This window comes from Oreochromis aureus, linkage group 3 (genome assembly GCF_013358895.1).
Source record: "Oreochromis aureus strain Israel breed Guangdong linkage group 3, ZZ_aureus, whole genome shotgun sequence".
Taxonomy (NCBI): domain Eukaryota; kingdom Metazoa; phylum Chordata; class Actinopteri; order Cichliformes; family Cichlidae; genus Oreochromis; species Oreochromis aureus.
The window spans coordinates 43,240,056-43,263,287 of NC_052944.1; the positions used below are offsets into that span (position 1 = coordinate 43,240,056).

Consider the following 23,232-nt stretch of genomic DNA (forward strand, 5'->3'; position numbering starts at 1 on the left):
CTCAGAATCTCATCTCTGCTTTTTGCGGATGATGTGGTTCTGATGGCTTCATCGGTGGGGGCCTCCAGCTCGCACTGGAACGGTTCGCAGCCGAGTGTGAAGCAGCGGGAATGAGGATCAGCACCTCCAAATCTGAGGCCATGGTTCTCAGCCGGAAAAGGGTGGAGTGCCCACTCCGGGTCGGGGATGAGTTCCTGCCCCAAGTGGAGGAGTTTAAGTATCTCGGGGTCTTGTTCGCGAGTGATGGGAGAAGGGAGCCGGAGATCGACAGACGGATTGGTGCTGCGGCTGCAGTGATGCGGACGCTGCACCGGTCCGTCGTGGTGAAGAGGGAGCTGAGTGTAAAAGCGAAGCTCTCAATTTACCGGTCGATCTACGTCCCGACCCTCACCTATGGCCACGAGCTGTGGGTAGTGACCGAAAGAACGAGATCGCGGATACAAGCGGCAGAAATGAGCTTCCTCCGAAGGGTGGCTGGCCTCTCCCTTAGAGATAGGGTGAGAAGTTCGGCCATCCGGGAGGGGCTCAGAGTAGAGCCGCTGCTCCTCCACATCGAAAGGAGCCAGTTGAGGTGGTTCGGGCATCTGACAAGGATGCCCCTGGGCGCCTCCTGGGTGAGGTGTTCGGGCATGTCCCACGGGAGGAGGCCCAGGGCAGACCCAGGACGCGCTGGAGAGATTATATCTCTCGGCTGGCCTGGGAACGCCTTGGTGTTCCCCCGGATGAGCTGGAGGAGGTGGCTGGGGAGAGGGAGGTCTGGGCTTCTCTGCTTAGGCTGCTGCCCCCTGCGACCCGACCTCGGATAAAGCGGATGAGGATGGATGGATGGATGGATGGAGTCCTAATCAATCCGAGGTTACAAATATCAGTGCTATATTACACTTCGATTAGGAATATGCAGGGGCCATAAAAAAAACTTCCTAATCCTTGTTCAATTTGAGGAACTTGTTTACTTTGTAACTAAAACTGGAGGAGTTTCTGAATTTTGAATAATGCTTCTTGTTAAATATGGAGTTGAGGAGGTGCTGCAGAGTTAACTTTGGCACAGCTGTTCTGTGTCTGACTGTCAGAATGACCCAAAGTACAACTTCCCCCCATGACCCTTAATTTATGAAAAAGCCAGAGAGAATGAAGAAACAGCAGGTCTCTCTCCGAATGATGGGACACATGCTGAGCTCATATCATGGCAGCTGAAAGTGTCCAAGCAGCCATTTGTATCGACAGGAGTGACATTTAAAATCTTAGACGCACTAAAATCATGTAGCTTTATTAAACTCAAATCCGCCCCCTCGTGTCGGCAAACACAGACATGCACAAGAAGCTCATAACTGAGAGATAATAACGCTCAGAGTTGTATATGACCAAAGATGGCTAGTCTGTGTGGAGTTTGTACGGCCTGTCTGTGTTTGTGTGGGTGGATGTGAGAGCACTGAGTCACTGTTGAGATACTCTGGTTTTCACTTCATTATTTAAGCTTTAAGTGCTACTTTTAGAATATTTCATCTCCACATCAGCTCTCTGTTACGATGCACTGCAGACTCAGCAGACTGAGGGACAGTACATTAAAATCGCTTTGACCTTTTAGCTCTACTGCTAAAAAGCTCCTAAATAAACACATTGATAGACTTCATTTTCACACAGTCTGGGTCAAATATATGAAATGAATACACTCACATAATGTATATATAAAGCAGCCAGTTAATTTCAGAGCAGGATCCATCAGAGAAAACAACATTAATCAAATTAAAGTGTCTCAATCAAATGTCTACACCAACTCGTGCATTATTGAGTGTAAGATTTTATGAAACTGGAAAAAACATTTACACTGCACAATTATTATAAAATATTTTGAAAGTTGAGTTGAAAATGAGCAATAATTTGTCCTACCATGGCCATAACCAGTCATGAGTTCACTGAGGCGGCTTTTTGGCTTGAAAGGACTCGAGTTCTGTAAAATTATGGCCCCACAGTGCCCCTGACTGGGTTGTGTATAGAGGGGTTGGTGGATCTGGGACTCATGAGGAGCTACTGAGTAAGTATCCTTTCCCTTTGTACTATTGTGGGGCGATCGTGGCTCAAGAGTTGGGAGTCCGTCTTGTAATCGGAAGGTTACCGGTTCGAGCCCCGGCTTGGACAGTCTCGGTCGTTGTGTCCTTGGGCAAGACACTTCACCCGTTGCCTACTGGTGGTGGTCAGAGGGCCCAGTGGCGCCAGTGTCCGGCAGCCTTGCCTCTGTCAGTGCGCCCCAGGGTGGCTGTGGCTACAATGTAGCTTACCATCACCTGTGTGTGAATGGGTGAATGACTGGATATGTAAAGTGCTTTGGGGTCCTTAAGGACCAGAAAAGCGCTATATAAATACAGGTCATTTGCCATTTTATTGTAATTCCAAGTGAAGGAATAATTTCCATCTCCTATAGTTCTCTATACAAAATCTTTGTTTGTTTATTAAGGTATATCTGGCCCTGACTGAGTTGTATCTTGTATCAAAAGTGTGGTCTTTTCTACTGGTCATTGAAACACAGGAGTTACACCTTAAATCTGACATATTAAAAGAAAACCCAGATAGCAAGACGACATTGAATCTATGTTGATTTTTCATCCGAACCGTCGTATACGGTCGGGGTTGAAATGCCAATGTTGTAACAACATTGAAATACTGTGGTAAACCGACGGTCTTACTATAGAGACATTGTAACGATGTTGATTCACCGTTGTTTTTTTGTCATTGATATTTGATCTATTTATAGTCGACCAGGTGACAACAACAACGTCGAGAAAACGATCTATTTATAGTTGACAATCATTCGCCCGGTCACCATCAAAACCATCGATTTGTAGTTGAGCATTAAATTGCACTGCAACTGATCGGGTATAAAGTACCAGAGAAAGTAGATTTATTGTTCATTTGTTATCAATGACTTGGTCTAGTTCACCAGCTTTAAAAAATCGTGTCTACGTGCAATTTATGTATAGTTGACCGGGAAATTAAAGCAGCGATCACTTGGACTATTCCGCAGCACCCCTCTCACATTGGTACATCCCCCCAGGTATTCATTGTCTTCTACAGTAGAGCGGGACATTTGATTTACTCTCAGCGGAATTGACTGGAGAAGGCATCAGTTCATGCACTGCACTGGCCCGCACCACGATTAGTATAAGGTAAGAATGAATGATTTTTTTCCTACTCGTTATTTCCATGTTTGCATTTGAATAACAGTAAAAAACTCGTTAATGTTGTACATTAACGAGGTTTTTTTTACTGTTATTTACGTTGCTCCCACAAAATGTGGGAGCCCGAAATTGTGTCTACTTCTTGCAATCCGGCAACAAATAAATTGCACTGCGAACAAAGTATATCAACAAAGAAAACATTTTTGTTTCATAATTTCTTCGTTATATTCCCTTACAAAGCTAGCTTTAACGCTTCGAGGTTTCCTTTGTTCTTGCCGCCGCTCGCGCTTGACCCAGACTTTCGCTCTGTAGTTGCTTAGTACTACAAAAATTCTAAATCTGTGATATATGATTGATAAACGTAAAGTTAACTGTATAAACGTGTTCAATGACTTTGTTACTTTTGATGATTGGAGAACACTCGCTTCAATTCGCACACGAAAACTTTAGACTCAGTTTGAATGCTCACGCGGCATGCCCACGTGACTGTACGTTGCACGGTCACCTAACTTTACGTTGCACGCGTACATGACTTTCCGTTTGTGCCTTGAATAATGAATAAGGCTACGTCCACACGTACCAGCATATTTTTGAAACCACTGATTTTTCTATGCGTTTGCACCTTTTGTCCACACGTAATGTATGTCTGGCCGTACATTGTGTTTGTATTTCCAGGCACATTTCACGAAGCAGAACGCAGTCTTCAGAGATATCCACGTGAACGCTGTGATACGTCTGACCTTCAGTCCGAAGAAGAAACCCAGACCAGTCTTAAAAGAAAGCACAAGTAAAACCTTTTTATTTGCAAACATATCTTTGATTGTTAAGAATTTATAATCTTGTCTTTTGTACATATCTGTGGTGCTTGCATACTGCAATATCACCACATAATATAGTCCAAAAAGTGGAAGTTTGTAAACTTTTTAAAAATGCAAAGCCGTGTACACTTGTGCACTTCAAAAATTCATTGTATACTGTACCTTCTTGCACGTCTCTGTTTCCTGTGTGTGTTGTCAGAAATCAAACTAACTTTAGGAAACAATATGCCAAAAGCATATTTACAATTACTTAAGACCGTTTTTAATTTCTTTTCTTTAGACCAAATCCCCTGTACACATATACGGACTCAGAGGATGAGCAGCCTACAAAAAAATGGTTTCCCCAGGCCCCTCGAGTGAAAATACCAGGTAATAAAATACTGTCTAGTGTCTGTGTACATATCTGTGTCTGACACGAGGAAACTTTTTTGACAAGTTGTCTGTATTCTTAAATACTTAAAAAATTATCTTTTTCTAAACAACCCTCATCACTCTGCAGTCTGCCCCCCAGCCCACTGATAGCAACCATCATAATGCCCCACCCAGCTTCCGGCACCTTTCGCCACTCTGGCACAAACCGACACAGCTTTGCGATCTCGCCAGCATGCAGAGTCTGATGTCTTCCCTATAGATGGTATGCTTTTAAAAAAGCTTTAAAGCTGCATCACAATGTCATTGTACTCTTATCTAAAAAAAAACCCCAATTTATACTCCTGAATGTCATCTTGTTGTGATTTTTTTTTCCTGTAGATTCCAGAGACTCTGTGAGGCCACTATTACAAGGCAAGTTTGAAAATCTTGGAATTTCACAGTTTACATGGTATAACAAATATATGTGACAGGCAAAAACTAGTAAACACTTTTAGCAGTTACAAGAACTAACAAATGAATATCCAACAAAAGGAATAGAAATACATTGTACTGCCAATACTTTGGTTTATTCTTTGTATGACTTGAAAATCAGGCTTTAGGAAAACTAAATGACATGTTTCTATCATCAATTACATGAAGTAAACACACAAGCACTTGCATACACATTTAAGAGATGAGACACGCTAATTCCATCTCATAAAATGTGTCTATAGGTGAGACGCTTTGCGTTGATTGGTGCTGCTGGACCACACTGGAGGTGCGAGTCCGCCGTGTAATGGTTTATGCCATTACAAAGGAGCTGGCCTCTGTACTCAACTGGGCAGGGGGAAAACCAAAGGACCAGACAAAGCAAAAAAGGGCATTTAAAGAGACAGCGCTGTGCAGATGCATATTTGGTAAGTTTTAACATTTATTGTAGTTTTATGAACCTAAAGTGAACAATAAAGGGATCAATTGATGTGCTGGGTGCGTTTCACATTTCCTATGTCTGTTTTTTGCTATATTACTTTGTCTTTCTTAATAGCAAGACTTTCATGTCCGGTTAATCTGGAGATGGAGTCTTTGGTCTTCGGCTTGTTTTGTCCTCGGGTTGTACACTTTGTACAGCCCGAGGACCCTATGTTTTCTTTTTTTTTTTTTAAAGGATACACGGCACACCATGCTAAGACATATCACATTTTCAGCTTATAGCTCTTGGGAATCAAATGCGACAGTTTGCTGATTTCCGCCTGGTGACTTTCATGTTTATCAGCCTAGGAGTTTATATACTTTCTCCCTGCTGAAGACAATTAACAAGAGCTTATTCATGTGCTCTAATTCCCTTTTTTTTTTGTCTTTTTTTTTGTGTGTGTGTGTCTATTTTTGTCCTAGATGGCCTGGCGCAGCAGGTGAGGGCGAACTCTATGTCTGAGTTGGTCTTTGCTCAAGCAGTCCAGAAATGGCTCAGATATGCTCCAGATCGCACGGGTGGGCGCGCAGGACGCACATCATCCATCCCCATCCCGGAGTAAATAATAAAAGTGATGTGAAACATAGAAATGTAAATAGGAAACTTTGTCTTTTAATAAAGTATTTTGCAAATGATACATGTCTATTGACCTTTTTTGTTTTTTTTCAATAAAAAGCAACTGTGCGAAAGAGGTGGAAAATCAATACCATAGCTCAACAGTGTTTCAATATCAGAATCTGACATTGTTTCAATGTCAACAGTGTTAGAAAATATAACGTAGAATCAATGTCAGGTTTCAACATTGATTCAACATCAAAACCTGACGTTGTTTCAACGTTAAAAATGGGTGCAAGAGTGATGTTGGGTCAACGTCACACTTCAACGTTGCTTCAATGACGTCGCCTGATATTGACTCAACATTGTTTCAATGTTTCCTTGCTATCTGGGAAAACATCTATCAACCTTGGTGACAGCCCAGTTTTTAATGCTGTTCAAACTAAATAAAAATCATCAACCTCTGAAGTTGAGATCTCCATGCTGCTGCTCTGCTGGCCAAGCTGTGTCACTTTACTTGTTTCTCACTCTGAACCTACTGATAAGACAGTGATGCTCAGTTCAGCGATATACAATGAAGCTTCTGAGGGTCAGCTTTCTCTCTCTCCTTACATCCTGTTATTGGGGTGGTCCAATAGGCTGCTTTTCTGTGTTCACCCAGTATGACCTCTGACCTTTCTGTGTCTTTCACCATCTTCATGCACTGAAAAAAAAGTTAGTTTACAAACTGTTCATAACATAGACTGTTGGCATAGTCAGCACAGAAAAAGGTTGACACATAAAAAGAAAAAAAAGAGTTCCTTCATTGTTGGCTTTTGGGTTTTTTTTAGGATTTAGGGTCACCTGACCCAGCCCTAACTATGTGCTTCAGCAAATAGAAGGGGCCTAAAAGCTGAAGGCTCTTCCTCCCATTCCACTTTTAAATACTCTTGGAACCACAAGTAAACCTGCAGTCTGGGAAGCAAAGGCTTAAACATTACTTTCACCACTATATAGAATAGCATAGAATTGCATAGAATAGAATAGAATAGAATAGAATAGAATAGAATAGAATAGAAGTGCCGATAAGGTCTTTGTGCTGAATATAGACTTAGAGACTTAGAGCTTTTTATTGTCATTGTGCAGTTTCTTGCACAGCGAAATTGGGTAGCTGGACCACAAAGGTGCTAAAGTAAGAAAAAGAGAAACCAAAATACAACGAAGGTGGAAAAAAAATAAAAAAAATAAATAAATAATTAAATAAATAGAATAAAATAAAATAAAATGCAGTGTATATGTATACAGATGTGAACCCCTCCAGCCACAAAAATTTGTGCTTTCTTATCTTTTGAAAGGGGGAACTGTTGATCCAGCACACATGTACGTCAATCAATGCATATGAGAGCAGACAGATGAAAAATCATGATCAGCAACATAGAAATAATGTTCAGTTCATGTAGAAAACACAATAAGTAAGATTAGAGGTTGTGACTTTCATGAAGTGCCACAATGCCTCACCACAGAAACTCAGTCATGTCAGATACAGTCCCGTGGATATGTTCCTGAGCAGTGCTGCAGAGTAATCTGAGAACTACACGAGAAGCGTGCCATTGAACAGGAATGCAGGAAGGAATGCTGTGTTCATTCCAGGTGAACACTACGTAGGCACAAGTCATGTCAGGACAGCCTCCAACTTTCATTCTCACAAGCTGTTTATTTGCATTCTAATCTAAACCCTGGTTACAATCTATTTTACTCTGTTCAAATTTACTAAGAATCAAATTCCAAACACGAGCCCACAACCAGTTCATATTTAGTTGCTAAGAGTACTTTGTTTAAGGACAGAAAGAAAATATTTAATGGTTGACTTGCACGACTAAGCTCACATGTCACATCAACAAAGAGTAGTGATGACGTGATGAGAACTCATACTGATGAGTCTCCACCTCATCGTAACCAGCAGGAGCAAGAGGAAGGTCCAGGCATGCATAAGATGTGAGATCTATCATGCCAGTGGGACATTCCTAAACACCTCACCCAATCAGAGGCCCAAATAACTCAACTGGATCCTTTCAAGCAGTGGCTCTACTCCGAGCCCCTCCCAAATGATTCAACTACTGACACTATCTATATGGAAGAGGCCAGTCACCCTTTGCTCTGCCTTCTTAAAGATGGGAGCTACCACCGCAGATTTCCACACTATGTTGCAGGAAGGTGCCAACCAATACAGCAACATCCAGATTCAACACAACACAATAATAACACATCAGGTAATTAATCATGAGACTACCTGATTCCATGTTTTGTTAGTGATGTTTAGACATGTTACTCTGTTCATGGTGAACATCAGTGCACAATAATGAGACATAATCACTGCTGCAGATACCGACTCTGGATTTAAGGAAGGAAATGTGAGAAAGAACTGACAATGATTCAGACTCTGAATATCCTGACAGCTGCACCTGATCACACCTGTTTGTTTAAACATCATGGATCATCGGGCAGTCCACCACCGATTAATGATGATGATGATGTCAAAATAGTTTGTTTTAAAATGAAACAAACTGTTTACCTCAAGTTCATGTCTTCAGTATCATTTCTGAGGATTTAAAATTCAAATTTTACATTTAAACACAAATTCTGCTTTTTACACAGTTTCTGGATCCAGAAACACTTTCTTAGCCTGAGTTGATCCAAATGAACCTTCTAAAACTAAATACCTGATGGAGACTCTGACACTGGTACCAACTAAAATGCAGCTCATCAAAGTTGTTCTCAGATCTTCGTGAATGGCATTTTTCAACTCATAATCAGGAAAAACACTCTGACCTGTAGGTCAAACTGTCAATCTCATCAAAAGAAAGCAGTTCTTCTTCTATCCAGCTTGTGTTGCCTTCTTTCCGCCTCACCACCATGGGAAGCAGAGCTTTCAGTTGCTCTGCTCCCAGGCTGTGGAACTCTCTACCCACAGATATCAGAAACATTGCTTTTCTCTCCCAGTTTAAATCCCAACTCAAAACCCATCTGTTCATATCTGCATATTCACTGTGAACCCACTGTTTGTTTATTTTATGTTGTGCTTTTTGTTTTTTTTATTGTTCTTTATTTTGTCATTGTTCTATTATGCATTTTATTCTATTGTTCAGTGTCCTTGGGTGTCTTGAAAGGTGCTTTTAAATAAAATGTATTATTACAATTATTAGTTATGTTGCTGTATCATTGCCACCACCATTATCATCATCATCACCATCATTTTCATCATACACATATCATGAACTGGAGATTTCCAACTGCTGTGTTTGTCTTCATTTCAAAAGAGTGTCCCCTCTTGGCAGGGCCATAAAACAACAACAACATAGAATATTACTTAAACCAGAAACAACCAGTGCGAAACCATGAACAGTGGGTCACATACCCCAGACCTTGACATCATTTAAAATTAAATTTGCAAGTTTTCAAGTTTAGAGTAAAATACAAATAATTATAAGCTTAGAATAAATTGTGAGTAAAAATGAAAATAAAATTATTTCCAGAAATTCTGAAATTTGATAACACATCCAAAGCTTTCAAATTACATGAAAACATTTCCGACTGCTTCTCATAGCAAAATTTAGCACCACATTGATTTAATATAGCTGAACTGATGACACTGAGGACATCCTGCAGTTTGTTTTTTCACTTTCAGTGGAGAAGAGAAGCAAACTTGTCTTTCTGACACTGAGAGAGTCATTTTTAAACTGACACATGGGAATGAACCACGTACATCTAGGTCGGACAGTTTGGTGGATCTGAGAAAAGATGGTGTGTGCAGCAGGCAGTAACAGCACTTGGTGCCTGCTTACTAGTGATGGGCAAAGTGAGGCTTCGTGAAACACTGAAGCATTTGTGCAGGAATTATATTGAAGTGTCAAAACAATCTGAAACCATCTCCACAGTGACACCTGCTGGCCTCTGGCTATGACTACATCTTGATGACGCTGTTCTGTGATACAATGACACAGACAAGTCCTGCACAGCTCCAAACAAAACAACTTTTCATACCAGACTGTCAGTAATCATGATCATCACATGATTTGGAGAAATTCTCACACAAACATGAAAAGAAAAACACTGAGACTGTTAAAGACCTCAAGCTGTGGCTGTAATGAACAGTGTGCCAAAACAAAATTTCCCCCGTTCACATTTGTGTTGCTCACAATAAATCACTTTATAAAATAAAACATAAAGAGAAAAGACTGCTGTGTTTACTGTAATAACCACACAGGGTTGCAGCTGATTTTGGGCTCAGTCGGCTTCGTTTTTTTCCTCCCAGCCTCAAACTTTGGATGTGTTTGGCTGACTTTAAGTTTTCATCAGGTTTGTTCTACACACTGTCAAACTAAGCTAGAAGCTGGCACAGCATTAGGTTTTATTTTTTTTTTGTTTTTTTTAATCAATTTTAAATCTATATACAAATTAAAAGAATTTGATCAAATGTGATCTTTATAAAAAGTTCAAACTTCTTGTTTTAATTCTGACCAATGATAACATCTTAAATCATCCTCTGCTGAGCAACCTTTGAACCATGATTGAACTTTCTTTAACTTTCCACTGCTGTGGGGTTTGTATCTTGTAACACTGACATGATGTTTTACTGCATCTGGAGTTTGGGTCATAGTGAACCTGCTGCCTCTTGTTTATGAGATATTCACACCTGAAGCATCAGTGAGAATGAAAAAGGGAAAAGAAAAAAACTCATCACAACCTGGATGTATTTTTCTAACATTTCTTTTGACAGTATAATATTTTCTTTATGGCGGTGCAGTGTTAAAGTGGCAGGTTATAGAGATGTTGATGTCACCTGATGCTGCAAATGACATTTTCTTTTGAAAAATTACAAAACAGAGGAAGTCCGAGCTAAAAACTCCTCGAGGTTTACTTCCTCCTTCCTCCTTGAGTGTTTTTATTGAAACATTTTAAGGAGGTCACAGCTCAGTGTGCCGCTCTGTCTCTGCTGATATGAGTGAAAGGAGCTCACCCACCAGCCTGTGTCTCTCCCTTTCTCTCATTAAATATTAATATATTATTTAAATATTTATATCACATTCATTTGATAGCACTTTAGATTCCAGTGTTTAAGTGACTGGATTGTGTAGATTGGTCTAGATAATAATAATAATGAGAGAGAGGATTATTTTCTTAAATAGAAGTAGTATAAGCTGAAATTATTTCTCCTTTATCACACAAACATGTGGTCATATGTATAAGGATGTTGAATAGATGATGCAGAAAGCTGCATGACAGAAAAATACATCAGCTTAGAAGAGTGGATTTGCAGCACTTTTTCTTTCAGAGGTTTTTACGTCCTTTTACTGTGACTTAAATCACTGAACTGCATGATGTCTACACTCCAGTGTCTACATTTGATTCTCTGTGTTCAACTCTGTCACCTACTGTGTGTAAAAAACAATGAAGGATTAAAGAAAACAAACATACTGTATCACAGTAATATGCTGACTTATGAGTGTTTTAGAGGAGGAGCATCACAGCAGCAACAGCTTCAGCAAATGTACAAAGTAACATTCAAAGAATCTCACAGAAATGCTGCATTTACAACGTCAACACTTAGAATTGAAATGAGCCTGTCTCATTTCAATTCTAAATGAGACAGATGGTGGCGCTATAAGCTCACCTTTTCCTGCCCCGTCACAGACACGATCTTATTTTCAGTCTATTGAACGGAGTGTCTGCAGCCGCGACAGTAGTGAGAATGACTCGGATGAGGAAGAACAGGTCAAACCAAAAGATGAACGGCTTTGATTCACACCTAGTAAAAAGAGGAAACAGGAGAGTCAATTCAACTGTAATCAAACATTTTTCTTTTAGTCTGGAAAAAAGTAAAATAAATGTTAATAAATGACCGAATCGAGTTTTAAGCGAAAGACTGAAGCGTGCTTGTGAACAGAAGCTGAGAGGAGAAAACTCAACTGAACGAAAGTGTTAGATTTTCAGTGCTGTCTTCAGTGACTGTGCTGCAGATAACAGCGATGTTCTGCTTTATCATTGCAACAACAATGCCCTCGCCTGTCAACATTTTTTTCATTCCAAAACATTCTAAAAGCAGGCGCGTGATTTTCTGTAAGTGCTGTCAGACCGGTTGGTCTCCTTGTTCCACTTTTCTCTCTCTTTCTGCGTCTGCTGTATAAGGACACGTGGGGTTCATTTCCTCATTGATTGCTCCTTCAGCATTTCTGATCGTGGGAATCGGGCGTCAGTGCATTTTTGGGATGACCCAGGCGGTTTTGATCCGACTCTACAAAGTTACAGGTAGGTTGTGTGCTTGCCATCCTTTATCCACTTAATTTGTTTAGTAAGTTTTTTAGTGGCTTGTTTGCGGCGCTGTTTGCAGACTGGCCGATTCCTTATTTCCAGCTGTTGTGCAGAGGGCAGCTGCATTCCTTCAGCTGGGTATAGCTTTCTTTCAATTCTGGGCTAAGCAGCATTTGCGCCATTTTGCCATCAACGGCAAATTACAAAACTAGACGCTAAAGCCATTTTGTTATTTCTATGATTTGATCTCTGCCATGCATAACTTTCATTCAGCGGCGAGTTTTTAAGTGTTTCGGTGCAGCCAAGTGGAGGAAAACTGCTGCCTCCGTTTGTGCTCGTCCTTTGAGGATTTGCTCCAGTAGCCATAGAGAGTGCCGTATGGGCATCTTGTTTTGGAGTGTTTGCTCTAGGATCAGTTGTTATAAGGACCATCACCGGCGCATTCACCCGTGGAGTGTATAGGCATTATGGTTTTATCGTGTCCTTTTAATCTTCTCATGGTCCTCAGCCACTGAAGTCCAGCTCAGTATTTCTGTTTTACATGTTTTATATAAATATAGTTTATAACTTATTTTCTTTATGGACACATAATTAAACTTTTCAATTACAGAAAACATGTGAACGGCCCTACAGCATGTAAGAATGTAAAGATAAGCTGGTGGACTTGTTGGGCTTAAAATGGTTAACACTATGGCTGTGTCCCAATTCAGGGTATGCACGCTTGAAGTATGCACACTACGCGTACTGCGTACGGTGCGTACTACAAGTACGGGAAGTGCGGAAGTGACAGGCTTGTGAAATGGGACGGTCTAGCCTTCGTCGTGCTGTTCAGGTTGCCTAGCAACCATGATACTAACCGCGAGAAATGTTTCATACAGCTTTGTGTGACAGAAATGAAGGAGAAAAAATGTTTTGTTGGTCATTCATTTTTGTCATGACATCACTTTGATTAGTTGAGACCACAGGACTGTAAAACATAATAGTTGGGCTTCATTCCTGTACTGAACAGTCATTTCAAGATTAGTTCGTAAATAATAATTAGCTAATGTTGTTCATGAGACTAAAGTCATCTCACTGTGGTAATGTTAATATAATATGGACAATATTATATGTATTGTCAGATTATATATATATATATATATATATATATATATATATATATATATATATATATATATATATATATATATATATATATATATATATATGAGCTTGAACTCTGGGTCAAAGATTCAAGTTGCAGTTATTTATATTTCCTATCACCTTAAATCTTCACTCAAAGACAAGTATCTCTGACAGTGTATATACAGATGTATTATATATAAGAGACAAATATTGTTCTTTCAATATGTTGGCATTACTAAATTTGGCTCAATGCTTACATATATGTGTAAAAAGAAAATGTATGAGCTGTGATAACTGTTTCTGATAGAATGAAGATCAGACTGATATATGAAATATTCCTTTATTGGGTGAGAAAATCAGACCATGTCATAACTGCTTTAAGTCATACAGAATAGATATCAGAGCCTTAAACAGGCTGACTTCTGCTAAATGGGTCAAACTGGGCAGAAAGTAGACAAACACATAACATCCTTATAGAATATGATGTAACACTATAGATCAACTTACCTCAGAATATATAAAGCATATAAACAATTACAGCAATATGATGCAACAAACACAGCAGTGCTACTAATCCAAAATACTCAAAGCTTCATAGAACTGAAACAAACATTTATTTTTAGCTCCATTCTGCTGCTGATACATACTTTAGGTTTCTGAATATTAAACTTGTTGCTGCCTTTCATAGTGTGTAACTTGAAGGCCCTGAGTACTTTCTCCCACACTGAAAACACTGGAATGATAACATTATTTGAACATTACCTAATAAGACTGATTCAGGACAGACAATTAGTTATGTTAAACTTTCCTAGCAGTCCTTCACAAACAGGGAACAGTCTGTCTATTCTCTCCATCTGTCAGCTGCTGCTGGCTCTTCCTCCTCCTCTTCCTCACACACTGCTGAGTTTGTCCTGGTGGATCATCAGGGGTGCAAAGCCTCACAGATGATGTGCAGCAGTGGGTCCCTCAGTCTGTCCTCACTCTGGACACTTGCAGCTTATCACACATGGAAATCAAATGTGTGATAAGCTGCAGGATTCAAACACAAGTGTAACTTATAAATACATGTTCATACTTTTATTCCACAATCAGAGAGAAAGAAACAGAGAGAGAGTGCAGGACAGACAGACAGGTGACAGTCTCAGGTGTACACACTGCTACAAAACAGCACAAGAGAAGGAGGATTTAGTGTTTGTGTTATTACGAGTGCTGAACAAGAATAGTTCCCAGATGGTCCAGTGGACACATGTGTGACTCCTGTGATTAAAGCATCTTTCTTTCAGCTTAACGAGTGAACCGTCAGCTCGTTCAAACACACGTTAAAGTCCGTTTGGCTCGACACCACCGAACAGAGGCAGCAATATAACATAGCTAACATTAACAGTGCAGTGAATCCTGCTTGTGCCGTGATATTCAGGACTGCAAACCGAGCAGCATCACTGACTTTCAGCTTGTTGTGTTTGTGGATATATGACTGACTTTAATTATCCATAAAATCATCACATTCTCTGTAAGATTAAGGTCGACTATATATGTATTTTAAAGTAAAGGCTTTAAATAAATAAAGCCAACTTGACTTGACTTGACTAAAACCAAGTTACCGCTGAAAGTACAAACATCACTAATGTCACATAACTTTGCCGACATGTGGCCAACAGTAATGTTTTAATGTTCTTAACCCTTAGATGCACACGTGGGGTCAAAAATGACCCCACGGGTTGTTTTTCTTCAAAATCTTTAAAATGCAAAGTTGTAATATATTCATATTCCAGGTATTCTTCATAAAATATTTTTGTAACACGAGGCCATTTGCACTTTTATTTATTTTTTCATTAATTTAAAAAAAATGCAGTTTTTGTATCACTACCCCACTCTTCCATGAGTGGGGTCAAAAATGACCCCAAGCAGTTCCTATGGAATCGTCTATGAAACTTTCATTCTCAGCAACTCTGACTGACCCACTTACACTTCTGATGGATCAAGAATTATATTTTACACAGTAACATACATGATTTATAGTCAGGGCTGCACATAAGTGGTCTGCAGGTGCGCATTCGCTGTCAAAATAAAAGTATTCCCTGAAATTCCAAGAATACGCACTTCTTTTGCGGTGGAGGAACACCAAAGTAATTGCTTATGGAGCTTGCTTCTTCGACATCATTAAGAGTTCTGAACAAATGTCTGTCCTCCTCCAGAACATCTAATGTACGCAAACGAGCGTTCCAACTTCTTATCTTGTGCATGTCCTTTATTTTGACATCGAATGTGCACCTGCAGACCATTTATGTTCAGCCCTGTTTATAGTTTCCTGTGCATTTCAAACATTGTCCTTTCTGATGTTTTTAAAAAAAATATATTTAAAGTAACATGGCTGCTATGAGGCCAGCTAGGATCCCTGTGGACCTTGCCCTACAAATGATCCAGGACGGGTGGGATGAAGAGTCCATCGTATGACAAGAGGACCAGAGCCTACCGACTGAAAACAAACCACATGGCAGCTTTCCGCTACACATGGGGCCTGTTCCTGGTCAACTGCAGGCAGAAATTCATCCTCAGTGATTGTGTTACAGTAGATGAACAACTTGTGCCTTTCAGAGGGAAGACCCAGCTTCTGCAGTATATGCAGAGCAAGCATACAAAAGTGATACACAAACTGCAATTTCTTAAAATTAATGAAAAAATGAATAAAAGTGCAAAGGGCCTCATGTCAAAAATATGTTTTATGAGGAATACCTCAAATGTGAAAATATTACAACTCTTCTTTTTAAAGATTTGGAAGAATAACAACTGAGCTTATAGCAAAATGCATTGTTTCTATTTGGGGTCATTTTTGACCCCACTCGTGGAAGGGTGTAGGTATTGGTAGGTTGTGCATCCAAGGGTTAAACATTCGCACATAAATAAGTGACATAATATTCAGTACTTACTTTTGACAGTTCACTCTTCGTCCGCTCCCTTCTGCCGTATTTTGCGGCAAAATTATCCACACCCACCGCCGCGCTATGGATTGTGGGATATATGGGGCCACGAAGCGTGCACCGGACCACGCTTGATATTTGGGGAAATCGACGGCGCATTTGGAGTATGCATTTGAAGTACACTTTGAATTGGGACAGCCGTCGTCGCGTGGCGGTGACGTACTCGCACTTGAAATGCGTACTTCAAGCGTGCATACCCTGAATTGGGACACAGCCTATGAAGTGTATTCAGTTTTAGAATTTATATGTAATATAACCTGCAGCTAGCTTCAAAGTGTAAATGCTAGCATATGTTAATAAACAACTCATCACCTTTCATCATAACCCAGCCCCCCCCACTGAACTGCTGTTCTCTCCAGCTCAGCTCAGTCATGTGTTTGTTAGAGTGTGCAGAATGTGAGTGGAAAGACAAGCGGACACCAGCTGCTGTACTTTATCTCCTCCTTTTCTCCTCTCTCTCTCTTTAATCCATCGATCATCATTTTTTACAAAGCTAACCAAGTGATGATGTGATTTCTGATTTCACTGTAATGTAAGAACTCACACAGGCACGTTTTGTGAATTACACTCTCAGGGGTGGGCAACTCCAGGCCTCATGTTTTAGATGTGTACTTGATCCAACCCATCTGATTTAAATGGCTAAATGACCTCCTCCACATGTCCTGAACTTCTCCAGAGGCCTGGTAACGAACTAATCATGTGATTGAGGTGTGTTGACCCAGAGTGAGATCTAAAAACTGCAGGACACCGGCCCCCAAGGCCTGGAGTTGCCCACCCCTGCATCCCTGATAAAAGGCTTACTCAGCAGAGAAGCAGCATGAAAAAAAACTGATTTACTCCATCAGAATTAGTTCTTATCACAAGATTATTATAACGCTGGACTCCTCTGCACACTGCATTCACAACACAACATGTTGCTCCCGCTGCTCTTCAGCATGAGAAAAAAGAGGTGTTTATGTGACCTATCTGTAGGTCACATAAATATTGCAGGCAGTTAGAGCCCAGAACTAATCATAAAACTTAACACAAGTTAATGTCCGACTTTGGACCCTGTCCAGTCTGACTTATAAATATAGAAATCAGATGAAACCAAAAGAAGTCTCCTGGTGGACAAACTCTGTAACTGCATCACTGTTTCTGACCTTTGACCTCATGTGTTGATGACTCCTCACCTCTGTCTCCTCTCACAGGGAGAAGATGATCTGCAGGATCCTGCTGCTCATCATCCTCACCTCATGTGTCTCTGGTTAGTTTACAGCTTCACTTTATGAACTCCAAATAAAGCTCAACAACAGATTTGTTCCAGTTCTCAGTGTGTCTGCTCCTCTCTTTCCCTCTCTGTCTCCTCAACAGGATCATTTGTAGTCAATGTGACACAGACCTCCTATCAGGCAGAGGAGAACCACGACATCACACTGGAGTGGACGTTCACCACCAAACCCGACACCTTCATCACTTCACTGAAGATCCGCTGCAGTCGTCCAGAACTCTCAGTCCTGTATCATGTTCATGAAGGTGTTGAGGTGTCAGAGTCTCAGGATGCAAAGTTTTCAGGACGAGTCCAGAGTGACAAAGACGCCCTCAGAGAAGGACGAATCAGACTTCAGCTGTCCAGACTCAGGACTGATGACTCGGGTCTGTACAGATGTGATGTGCAGACAAATCATGGCAGCAGCTTTCAAGATTGTAAACTCAGCGTCACTGGTAAGTTGACTGAGTAGAACTTTTAAACTGAGTGTCATATTTTACTTGAACTTTAGGATAATAAACTTTGATTAATTGATTTTATGAACTTTCAGGATAAAATAATATTTTCTGTCCTTTCCTGCAGCTGTTGATGAGCCCAAACATGAAACTCCAACAGTGAACCCACAGACAGAGAGTCGAGGAAGGATCGGCCTCTATGCTGCACTCACACTGACAGCAGCTGCTGCAGCTCTGCTCATCACACTGAGTTTAGAAGCACAGAAAAGAAAAAACAACCAACATGTAAACAGTCACAGTCTGAGCACTGTGGTCACCTCCACTTCTTCTTCTTCTGAGTCTCTTCCTGCTGCTTCATCAGATGCTCCAACCATTAGCTTCATCTGACTGAGGACCTCACCTCCCTGAACTCTTAGAAGCTTACGTTAAAATGGAAGAAAACGTTTCCGGAAGTGTTAAAATGATTCAATAAGTCGTCCAAAGCTTTCAGATTAAATTCATACATTTCTGGTTCCTTCTTATAGCAAAATTTACAACCAAACTCATTTCATATAGCAGAACTGATGACACTGACAACATCCTGCAGGGTGTTGTTCAGTTTGCAGTATTGAACTTTTGGACCTTAACAGTATGGACTCGACTCAGGGAGAGGAAAACAAATTTACACACCATCATTTGAAACAACCAGTGTTTAATATATGTGCAGTTAACAGTGAATCACACTGTATGGCGCTATTTTAAATAATAGCTGTCATCTGAGCATCCCTCACTCATTCACCTATTGGCAAATGTGTCCGGGTCTTCGGTCATCTGACTCTCCTGCTGTTACAAGAATCACCTGCAGATTTTTTTCCTCTGAAGCCTTCTATTAATTGCTGGTTGTAGCTTCAGAAGCTTCCTATTGGTCACTTTGTTTGTGAATTGGGCAATGCAGTTTGATCAGTGGTCTGAGCCTGATGACTTTGTAGCAGGGCCACTGCTGCTTCTCTGGCCTACGTTTAATCTCTGGGCTGTTGCTTTGTCTTGTTGTGTCTTCGTTGCTTTTTGACTTGTTCTTATTCATTTTTTATCTTCTTACTCTATTTATATTTATATTGTATCCCGTTCTTATTTATTTTATCTTTTTACCCTGTATATATCCTTATTGGGTCATATCTCCAGTGTTTCCTCGGAGGGGGCTCTCTGCAATGGGGCTGTGATTGACCATGGCCATGGTTTAAGTTAATGAGAGTGTGGGGAGTGAGTTGGAGGGCGGGGTGGGGTGGGCTGCTTTTAACCATGTAAAGCACTTTGTGCTACATTTTTTGTATGAAAAGTGCTTTATAAATAAAGATTGATTGATTGTTTTCTTGTTTGATCCATCTGCAGCATTTAGATGTATTTTTTTAATTTATTAAAGTATTTAAAATAAAACTTGTTAGTCTTGTTCAGAGGAAGGCCTAAAGAGGAGGTGAGTAGGGGGCCTGGTGGGTATTTATGTGTGCTGTGATTATTTATGAACCATAGTGTGTGCTTGGGACATCATCATTAGTTCCTTGCTCTTTTCCTCATTATTCCTAAGCACCTCATCCTGCCACACAGTCATAGTGGAGAACTTTCAAGGGTTTATCCGTTAGTCCCAAATACTTCATTTGTAACTGGATCTGAATTTTCGCTGTTATATTATCAATGTACATTGTAACTAGTTAGGTATGAAGATGCGTCGTTACAATGATACTCATTTTACGTAGATTTCAGAGTCAAGAGTTCTGCACAATAGTGTTGGGTTCAGTCTGACTGAAATTACACATTTACAGATTAGTGTTTAAAAACCTATTCATACATCCATGAATGCATCCTCCTCCATCGTGTCCTGATATGTCTGGATAGATAAGAAAGCTGCTGTATTGTTGTTATATCAGTTTCTCGTGAAGGAGGTTGGTTCATGCCGCATTCCTTCTAAATTGTTTTTTACTACCTGTTCAACAGGTGATAAAGCGAGAAGTGCTTCTGATTTAAGAGAAACACTTTAACGATGTAAACAAATTTCTTTGAGTTTCTTCCTCATTCACAAGCAGATAAAAGAACTCCAAGAACTTACACAGTTTTCCCCATTGCTGATACAAGCAGCTGTCCATCCATCCATCCACTCTCCTCTGCTTATATCATAGGGTAAGAGCTGTAAAGCTGCTCACTCATTCACTCTTAAAGTGGAACAAATCTGTTGTTGAGCTTTATTTGGAGTTCATAAAGTGAAGCTGTAAACTAACCAGAGACACATGAGGTGAGGATGATGAGCAGCAGGATCCTGCAGATCATCTTCTCCCTGTGAGAGGAGACAGAGGTGAAGAGTCATCAACACATGAGGTCAAAGGTCAGTCAGAACAGCTAGAAGAAGGAAAATCTACAGTCTGACTTCATTCACTCATTAAAATATCTAAAGACACAATGAAAGACTGTAGAAATATCAAAGCAAAGTTGTATCCAGACAAACAATAGTATCATTATATTTAGGAATAATTAGACTATTAATGTGCATTTAAGACACTCTGAAATGTTTTACAGTTTACAGTTCAAGAGCAATAATGCAGGAATCCACTAAGTGGAGTCAAAAATAAACTATTTACTGCTGCTGGCTTCACTGTTTTTCACTGATATTCTTCAGCCATGAAGTAACAGTGTACTGTCACGTAGCAAAGTGTCACACAGCTGTGCTCAGCTTTTAAAAGCTCTTCCTTAGTGTGATTGTCAACTTAAACACCCTGCTCATCCACATGCCTGAGGGTTTATGATTCATACTGGTTGTACTCGTCCCAAATGCCCCTTGGAATGTTCCAACAATCAAAGGCATGTGCTGCCTTTGATTTCCTTTCTTCTCTTAATGAATTTACAACACTTTTATAATACAGTTGTTATTAAAATAACTGAGAATAGATTTCACATTTATGAATGTATTTTTAACTGATATCATTAATAAAGGGCAGAGGTTCCTTACATCTTTTAAAAGACAGTCATTTTGTGCAAGAGTTTGCAGCAGGTCACCTGAGCAATAGTGAGCAAAGCAGTGTAAACTTGTGGAAACAGAAGGGAACTACATCGATATCTATTTTAAGTAATGCATGTAAGTGCATGCTACATCTTCCAAGCAAGAAAGGAATCTGGGATCTCCAGAAAAGTAGAACATTGTTTCCTGCACAGACAGTTTATTTCAATTGCCCGCAGAACCGTTCGCTGACTATCGACACTGTGTTACCTGCTAGATGCATACCATGAACTTTGCAACCTCATCTGAGTAATGCATGTGTGAGAATATTTGTACGGCAGTCATTTTCCAGTCCATTATGATCTGTTCACTCAGTGGCACTGAGTGAAAGAATCAGTCTGTATCTACCTATCCCACATCAGGAAGTGTTTAGTGAACATGTTTCCACACTAACACTGCAGACTGTGTATAAAATGTTAGAGCTGACTTTAACTCTGTGGTTTAACAGCAGCTCTTTGAATAACACTGAACACAAGCTGAAATGAATGTTTTCCCCTCTGCACTGAAAATCTAACAGTTTGATTGTGCTGAGTTTGTCTCCTCTCAGCTTCATCAACACAAACAATGGTGGGGACATTTTCTCTCTAAGAATACTGCAGCATGGTCGGAGCAGCTACATGTCCATCTCCCAGCATGCTCCAGGACAGCTGAAGGAGACTGTGTCCTGATCCATCATATTTGTTCTGGTTATATTTGTATTTAAGTTGTGTTACTGGCTTCCCTGCAGAGCTCACAGACAGAGGAGAGAATTTCACAGAGTAAAACCAGAAATGCTGTCACACTCAGACACTTTCACAGTGTTCAAAAACAAACATTTCTTGTTAGTTTTCCAGACTTAAAGAAAATGTTTGATTACAGATGAATCCACTCCTGTATTTCCTGCCTTTACTTGGTGTGAATCAAAGCTGTTTGTGTTTTAACTTGTTTTTCATGTTTCTGATCAGGCGTTTGTTTCTAACCAGCAGCTTCTTCCTCATCTGAGTCTTTCACACTGCTGCAGACAGTCACTTCATTCATTAGACTGAAAATAAGATGTCTTTAACAGAGCAGGAAACGTGAGCTTATAGCGCCACTATCTGGACAGACAGGCTCATTTCAGCTCTAACTGTAGCTGAGTGTTGGTGTTCAAAATGCAGCATTTCTGTGAGATTCTTTGAATGTTACTTTGTACATTTGATGAAGCTGCAATAGCAAAACCTCTCTATTAGTAAAAATGCTGTCCATGTATGCCTTAATAAAACAAACAGGTGAGATGTTAGAAGACTTTTATTTTTATTTTAGTAGACACTCAAAAATTACAAGAGACAGCTGCTGGGGTTTGGAAGAGAACTGAACAGATATTTAAAATAGAATCTGATCGTTTGGAAGCAGCCTTCAGAATCTCATGCTGTTTTTGTTCCTGGTGATAATGTTTCCTCCTGAACTGAACTGACATTTATTCAGCTGTGTGGAAACTATAACTTTAATCTCTGCCAAACCGATTTACTCAGGAACAAACAAAACACTGAAATAAGCCAAAACATTAACGTTTCGAAGTTATCTAAGAGACTTATATATCATGTTTAACCTGAGTAGCAAAAGACAGGGGGGGTTGAAAATGATGTGCCGGCAGTCTGGTGTTCTCGCCGGCTCTAGTGATCCTCGGCCTCGCGGTCTGCTCTGGAGCTGGTGGGTAACAGACATATCCGAAAACGTCGGCGCACATCTGGAAATATATGATATCCTGATAAATTGAGCAGATATTCGAAGTTTACACAGCTACATTCTCGCTTGAAAAAACTTAAAAGTTTATTTTGTGACCCAGAAAGAGTAAGGGGGGAACAGGGATCCTGTTTCCTATCCTGGGAAATGTCATGCAGGCAGAGACTGACTCAGGCGCAGACCAGATGAACTAGAATTACAGTCACAAGTTTATTTACAAACACACCATGTGAAACTCAGTGAACAGGGGCAGGGATTTTCAGTGGTCCAGGGTAAAAAGGGAAGAGAGTACAAACATGCTCCGCTCGTTTGCTCCTCTCTCATTTGTCTTCAGCACTCTCACCCGCTCCACTCCACGCCATGCTGCCAGAGAAACAGATCAAGAAAAAAGGACAGGTCCAGGAGTTTATGCACAGGAGAAATGTGGTTAAAACAAACTGAGAAATCACGCAAGAAACAGATTATCAGAGCTGTACTGACAAGTATGACTCAATGATCCAGCGAAGACGCCTTCTGAGCCCTCAGCTTAAATAGCAGCCCAGGAGTC

At 40.3% G+C, this 23,232-nt stretch overlaps 1 protein-coding gene across 2 annotated transcripts; it reads left to right on the plus strand.

The window, feature by feature from the left end:
• The first annotated feature begins 17,426 nt into the window (after positions 1-17,426).
• On the plus strand, positions 17,427-19,196 carry LOC120438177. 2 transcript variants are annotated; one of them, XM_039608621.1, is made up of 3 exons: positions 17,427-17,504; positions 17,612-17,962; positions 18,087-19,196. In XM_039608621.1, exons 1-3 carry the CDS (start codon positions 17,456-17,458, stop codon positions 18,347-18,349), a joined length of 663 nt encoding a protein of 220 aa, XP_039464555.1. In that variant the 5' UTR covers positions 17,427-17,455; the 3' UTR covers positions 18,350-19,196. The 2 variants fall into 2 exon arrangements, with proteins under 2 accessions (XP_039464555.1, XP_039464556.1); XM_039608622.1 differs by having other exon boundaries at positions 18,090-19,196.
• Positions 19,197-23,232: the final 4,036 nt, after the last annotated feature.